Raw genomic sequence first — 7,696 nt, 5'->3', positions numbered from 1 at the left:
TGCTTGCTAATAATGTTTTTCATCTTATATAGTTATTAATTAGATCCATATCAAAAGGTTACCGTATCAGGCTCAAAATATTTCGACGAAGATATGACGTTATTCATTTTAATTTTTAAATTTGATCAATTTCAGTTATATATATATATTAACATGACACATTTTAAGTAATTTAATAAAATTGAAGATGAAAAATATGATTTTTTTTTTTAGTAATTTGATAAAATTTACGGTGAAAAATATGATTGCTCAAATCTAAATGATCGAAGGCCATCTTAGAACTAAAATGTTTCGACAATAAGTGGGCCTTTTGAACCCTTAGCATCTGCCAATCCTTGACCCATCAGTAATCTATGGTTAGCATGACCGGCCCAATCCCCCTAAATTCCTTGTTCACCAATCTTCCATCCCAGTTAGGGTTTTTCATACACCCATTTCTCTCCTCTCTGGACCGTATTTAATAGCGTGTGGTGCAACATTCTGAAATCTTGCAGTAGAAAGGATGGCATATTGGGAACGAATTCGCCAATCGAAGCTGAAACTGTCGTATCAATGGAGGAGATACTATTTCCAAAACCCTTATGCCTCTTCGCCCAGTTTCACTGCTTCACATGCAAAATCGAGTCTCTCTTCCACAGCTTCACATGGAAGATCATGTCTTTCGCGGGAGCCCTGTTGGGTTATCCCAAACAGTAACAGACCCTCTGATTTTTGCAATAACATGAGGCTCTTTGGTGGTCCAACTCAGGTATCTTCTGTGCATTGTTTGTTGATTCTTTGGGGTTCGATTATATTATTATTCTGGGAATCCATTGATTTGTAGTTGGGCGTAAGAAGAAACTCGTTTGCTTCCGTTTCAAATTTTGACGGGTCGGGGTTTTTTATTAAGCGATTTAAGTCTAAATTTGTTCAGTTTTGCTCTGGCAGGCTTCAAGTTCGAGTTTGCGATTGCTTCCAACGAATAGGACTTTGGATAATCGTCGTTTTAGTGTTTTCAACAAGTTCTCAGAAAAAATGAAAGGCGAAGCTACCAGGTATTTTAGTTTGTTTTTTCGCTTTCCAGCTTGCTCCCTTTACAAATATAGATCAGCAATGATGTATTGTTATGACTTATCCTTGCTAATAAAAAGATGAGGACTTTGTCAGCGTCTTCCTTTGGTTGCTTCTTCTTGTTCAACAATTGTACTTGTCTTAGAGTTTGCTTTTCAGAATAGATACATACATTTACACGTACACCACACACACAGTTAGTTGTTTATACACATACATTTATTTATTTTTCAAAAATTTTACTCATCATCCTTACACCACGCACCTACTTTGATTTTTTATCCTTTTATTTTTTTTCCCTTAGCAAGGATGTGGTGTCGGGATGAATGAGTAGAAGAATTCAATTAGTTTAGTAGGAATAAAATAAAAAAAAATTAAATCATGTGTGGTCTGAGGTGTAGGAGGCTGTGTGACAAAACCCTTTATTTGTATATGGTGGCTTTGATTCGCTGACAGTGACAGCAGCATGAGACCTGATATTGGAAACAGAAAAAAGAAAGTTATAACTTTGATGTCTAGATACTTGGTTGTTTATGAATTGAGAAAAAAAACTGACGTCTGACTCAGCCTAGGTTGATTTTTAGTTTAGCTTATGGGGTCATGAGAGGAGGATTTTTGTTGGACTAAGTGGTCGAATAATGGTGGCATATGCTTGCAATGTTATTTCTTTTCAGTGTTGGGAAAACTTCAAATTTTTATATATAATGTTTTGTTGTGTTTCTGGATGGCAATGGCTCAAGTCCCCATTGCCCACTTAGAAGCTGAAGAAAACAAGTCTTCTCTTACATTGCCAGTTTGTTTTTCATGTATTCTTTGAAATGTGTTTGTGATCTTTAGTATGGGAAAATTCAGTTGTCATTCTATTGGTTGCAGAAATCCAGAATTTCAACAGTCACTTAAGGATCTGAAGGAGAAAACAGAAGAGCTGAAAGGGGTCAAAGAAGAACTGAAAAATAGGTAATATTGTAAAGTAGCCTCCTAATGTCCTATCTAATTGTAGCTTTATCAATTAATAGGCTGAGACATACTGTTGTATGTCAAGGCTTAGTGGACACTCAATGGAGGGATTGAGATGGTGAAATGGCGAATGCAGAACGAAGCAGACAACTGAGCAACTCTACAAGCATGTGGATGGTGTATGGAATGAGGCTGAAGCTACAGCTAAAAAGGTTTGGTTTAAATATTTCCCCTTACGTTGCCAAACAAGTGAAAATACAGACAACAACTTATGTTTGCGATGATCCTTACAATACATATGATGGATGCTTTGCACTGCATGTTTCCCATCTCTAGCGAGTTTGTTTGAGTGCTTGGCAGTCTGTTCAAATATGTTTAAAGGTTATGTGTTTAGCTTGTGGGGCAGGCTGTAGGATTTTTTATTTGAAAAATGTGAAGTGTCCTTGGCACTCGTATTTGAAAAAGGTTATTTTCACATTCCCTGGTTGCTGCCATGTATGTATTGCCCCTTGTTAAGTATCCATCGTCTACACTAGAGAAGTATAATTCATGATAATTTTGTTGTTTTCAGGTTTCTGCCAACATGAAAGAGAAGATTTCAGCTGCAACAGAGGAGGTTTTCTTTCTAATTGTTTTTAGCATATTGTTGACGTACTGCTACATGCTTTGTGTTGATGATGGATGACAATATATTAGTTATTAATATCATGTACTATTTTATTAGGTCAAAGGAACGTTTGGAGTTGGGAAGGAAGAGTCTTCTGAATTTAGTAGTACTTCAGCTAAACATGGTGCTGATATGAAAGATGGAAACAGGGCCTCCTCTGGGGAAGAGAATTACGAGCAGGCTGCAGCTAGTGGAACTGCAGAAACTTTGTTCAGCAAATTTAAGTCCAGTCTTCCCTCCCAGAAGGTTTCTTTGGCCTACCAAAAATTGAAGGAAGCAAAGGTCACTGATTTAGCAAAGAAGGGATATGATATTGTAAAAGATGAATTGAGTGGTACAACAAATAAGAAAAAGCACCTGCAACATACTCCTTCCACATCAACAGGTGAAAGAAGTACAAAAACTGACATCGTTGTTGTACCCGTAAAGCAGTCTCCATGGAATAAAAAGTGGGAGGCATTCAAAGGGAAGGTAATTTTTATCCTTGATGCTAACTATACTTCAAACATCTATAAGTTTTAGATAAGTTTTGTCGTCTCTTATCTGAAATGGATTTTTTTCTGTTCTTTTTTATTTTGCAAGCTTCGAGGTCACCCTGCATTCAGGCGTATTAGTGGGTTCAGTGAACCTGTTGTCACAAAGAGTCATGAGGTAATTTTCAGTCTCATAATGCTAAACCATTCTGCTTTGTTTTCTTGTTCTACTGTCGCTTTATATCTTGAAATGGCTCGTCATATGCCCATTCTTAAGTTTTAAACAGATGTCAAACTGCCACTTAGTGGCAAGACATATCAGATGTGTTTTAAAAGAGAATGGCATTGGAACTAAACATGATTTATTAGCTTTCTTGTTCCGTTTGTTTCTTTCTTGGTATTTAAATTTAGTTAAAATATTATAACCAGAAAGGAATTTGAAGTAGTATGTCCTTATTGACTTCTGACATTTACGGAATTGTAAATACTGATTGATGTAAATGATAGCCAATAATGACATGGTATTCAGTTTTGCTTTCTTTATAATTGACTTTTCCATTTTGTTAATACTCCCACACAAACGTGTGCTGTAAACTTTGTGTGGGTTGGAATGGGCAGATTGCAGAAGACATGAGGGAAAGATGGGAGACAAGTGATAACCCTATTGTTCACAAAATTCAGGAGTATGATTTTCAGCCTTGATACTTTTTCCCCTTGTTCCAATAATATTTTGTAAATATGGTTCTCAAAAGAGTTATTTCACTTTTATTCTGAGTGCTAATTTGATGTCTTCTTTTTGTCAGTCTCAATGAAAGTATCTTTCAAGAAACAGATGCTGCAATATCAGTCAAGGAAATACGTCAACGAGATCCGTATGTTCATGTATCCATTGGTTTTTGTCTTATCATTCGTGTTAACAGCATTCAACTTTTTTGACTTTCTATAATATTTGTGTGGATTAGATCTTTCTCTTTACCGGAGTTTGTGACAGAAGTTCAGGAAGCAATCAGGCCTGTACTTCATGCTTACATGAAGGTGAGATGCTGAGCTTTTTGAAGAACTCTGGAATGGTGTTCCCCTCTTGTTGTATTCATTTCTTCTTGTGTTCTTGGTACCCATTCGATTTTTAATGAGTTTCAAGTACTTATCCAAAAGATTACTTGTAAAAAAAAGATGTATCCAAAAAAAATATTTCTTCTTTTCTATTTCATTTTTTTGCAAGACATCAATATGAAAATGTGGCTCATGTTATCACCATTTGACTTTCTATTCTCTATGGAGTTACAATTGGATTATCTTTACAGGCAGATGTTGAAACTCTGAAGAAGTATTGTGGCCCTGAAGTGATTGAACGGTGTAAAGCTGAGCATAAGGCTTATCAAAGCAATGGCATCTTTTTTGATAACAAGGTAAACAAGTTCACTCAGCCCAAGTCAGGCTTACTGTTCTTAGCTGTCCCATTTGGATACAAGAAGTGTTTCATCTCATCTCATTATTACAACTTTCTCAAATTCCCACACAAAATATAATAAACAATTTAACTTTTTCAAATCCCAAAACAAGAATAATATTAAAAAATAATATTCTAACAATATTTTATTAAACTTTTAAATTTCATCTCAATTCATTTTATCTCAATTCACTATCCAAACGGCACCTAAGTTAGTTTTATCGATGAAATCAAAATAATGAAGAAGTGTTTCCACACAACTATAATTCCATTATATAAACACTAGGCTAATGTCTTGACACATCCTCCTCTCTTCCTCTTTCATTTTCATGAGTATGTTAATGCATATGATGAGCATCTGACATATATTTTAACAAAACTGAGAAGTGAGAAATTTTGGAGGGAACGAGATATAAAATGTATTTAAACCTTGTGAACCCATATTACATCTTGGAACAATAATATAAAAACTGTATGCATGTGAATCTCTTGCTCGGATTTGGATCTCTGTCAATAATATTTTTTTTATAATTAATAAGAATTTTATTATCACGAATAGGCATAGCCTAAGTACACATGAAGTATACAAAGGAAATACCTACTACACTCTAGAAAACAGGAAAACTAAAACAGAAACAGATAGTACTTTCTCATCATTCTCATAATATTAGTCACTGTACAGTTTGATTGGATACCGTTTGGTTACATAGATGAGAAATATGTGAACAGTAGTGAGATAGCTTGTGAATAGTAGTGAAATGGTTTGAGTTAAGATGTTTTATGGGGTTTTGGAAAATGAAAGAGGAAAAATTAAATAAAAATATTATACAGTTAAACTATTTTTTTTTATAAGTAATTATATAGTTAAACTATTGTTAGAATATAATTTTTTAGTTTTATTTTCGTTTTGGGATTTGAAAACATTGAATTGTTTTTGTGTTTTGTTTGGAAGTTTGGGAAAGTTGTAATGATTAGGTAATGATTAGATAAAAAAGTTGACAACTTGAAATTTTGAAATTGAAAAGTATGTGTTTGAATGGTGTTTGGATGTTGAGATGAGATGGGTTGAGACCATCTGTGAAACCAAATGGGGACTAAGCCCTTCTAAATTTTCACTCCATTTTACTTCCCCTTCATAGTTGGCTTGTTACCTCTGTATCCTAGCCATCAAGTTGGGCTTTCATTTATTTTATTTTTGAGAATACATTATGAACTTAAAAGGTAGCTTACTTACTATTACTTGTTAACATGTTCTGCCGTCCATTTTTAGTCCAGTGAAATACATAATCATTTCAATCAGATAACCTACAGTACCACGTGAATAAAATCTTCTACGAAAGGTTGATCGTAAGGGTTTTTTTTTTTTTTAAAGAGGATGAGATGTCACAAGGGATTGCAAAACTTCCTTTTATGTGAGTTGCGTATGAATTAAAGGAAAATAGTCTTTTTATTAAACACATGGACGTTGTTAGAAATCAAAATGTTGATTGGAGTTATGACAATGATTTAGTTATTTTTTTGAAGTATGATGAGATAACAATTTCAACATACACACTAGATGGCTAATTTATGGCTTTTCTTATTGCAGATTCTCCATATTTCAGATGTTGAAGTTAGAGAGACAAAAATGATGGGAACTTCTCCCATTATAATCTTAATGGTATGCACTTTCAAATAAATCTTAATGGTTTGCATTTCTTTTTTCTTTCAACTCGATGGCAAGCATCTCTAAAATTCGTGGAAAAATGTTTAACACCAATGATACTCTCCTGTGGAATTGTCACAGTTCCAAACACAGCAGGTCTATTGTGTACGTGACAGAAATGGTTCAATAACAGAAGGGGGCCAGGTAAAAGATTATTTTTTCAAGCATTATGTCGGACACCAGAACATAAATTTATTAGTGGGATGTTCATTTGTTCCTTGCCACTGTTATTATTATCTCTGAAGTGTAAAATGTACTCCTAACATCAACCACCAAAACAACTTGAACCTTATATCTCTTCTTAGAGCTTATGTTGATTCTTCAGCTGGAATTTCCTTTGAGAAACGGTTGTAATGTTTAGGTTTTACAAGATTGTTTTATAAGCTGGAAAATCGAGAGACAAACTAAGCCTATGCGATCATATTAGTTGACATGAATGAAGTGGACCTCCATTTAAGAAATCATGGTTTTGGCTCTGTTGAGTTCTGGTAGATGTCCACGTGCTCGGACTTTGCTTTTCGTGTCTAAAAGCCTCATTACCATGTACAAATGTGCTTGGACACTAGTCCCACTGGTCTACAATTGTACAATGTTAGTATAGATAAGTTAGCTAAGAGGTGTGTTTATCTGATGGCATGGATGCACCTCTAAACTATTTAAGTTTTAAAAAATATATAACATCCTAGCCTTTGTATCTCTCATTGCAATGCGTATCAGAAATTTTAACGATGTTATAACCCTGACATATCTATTGGTATTTCTAGGATACAATCCACACTGTATACTATGCATGGGCAATGCAACTAGTGGATGCAGAAGAACTCGGAGATGGTGCGCTCTACCCGATATGGAGGTTGAGAGAAATCCAACAATTTGGAGTCCAGGCCCTCATCTAGTTTCTCTTTTTCTCCTTGTTGAGGAATGTTGTGCAATTGGAACTTCACTGGCTTTATATCCCGTCCCTCCCGCCCTCTCTTTGGGGCATAAGTTGCGCCCCCCCTATTGTGTTTTGTTTCATAGATGAGGGAAATTTTAGTAGATATTTTACTATTTACTTGTGACAAAATAAAGGTAGGAAAAACGGGTACAAATTACAATACAATATTCATTTATTTGAATGAGATGTTTTTTGTCAGTCTCGATCGGAATTTTGATATGTGAAATGAGCCATTTTTTAACATTTCCTCCGTGAATTAGTGCAAGACAATGTGGCAAAGTCAAATGTTTCAAGAATTTATAAATTGATGTTATTTGATATGTTGGGTCAAATTTATTTTACGACAGAAATAGTAGTTCTAGTATTAGGGTAGTGAATTATATATTTATATTTTTAATTACAAGATTCATTTTATTAATTTTTTTAAAATTTTAAATTTCGTGATTTTCAATATATC

General features: G+C 34.5%; 1 protein-coding gene across 1 annotated transcript; it reads left to right on the top strand.

Annotated features, from left to right (window-relative positions):
- Positions 1-403: 403 nt before the first annotated feature.
- Positions 404-7,440, top strand: LOC109014499 (mitochondrial import inner membrane translocase subunit TIM44-2-like). The gene is made up of 14 exons (XM_018996992.2): positions 404-748; positions 928-1,034; positions 1,924-2,007; positions 2,144-2,219; positions 2,579-2,623; positions 2,732-3,145; positions 3,257-3,325; positions 3,766-3,830; positions 3,951-4,019; positions 4,110-4,182; positions 4,452-4,556; positions 6,186-6,257; positions 6,384-6,446; positions 7,067-7,440. Exons 1-14 carry the CDS (start codon positions 503-505, stop codon positions 7,196-7,198), a joined length of 1,620 nt encoding a protein of 539 aa, XP_018852537.1. The 5' UTR covers positions 404-502; the 3' UTR covers positions 7,199-7,440.
- The last annotated feature ends 256 nt before the right edge of the window (positions 7,441-7,696 follow it).

This window comes from Juglans regia, chromosome 2 (assembly GCF_001411555.2).
Source record: "Juglans regia cultivar Chandler chromosome 2, Walnut 2.0, whole genome shotgun sequence".
NCBI classification, from domain to species: domain Eukaryota; kingdom Viridiplantae; phylum Streptophyta; class Magnoliopsida; order Fagales; family Juglandaceae; genus Juglans; species Juglans regia.
This window is presented reverse-complemented; position numbering and strand designations above follow the sequence as displayed.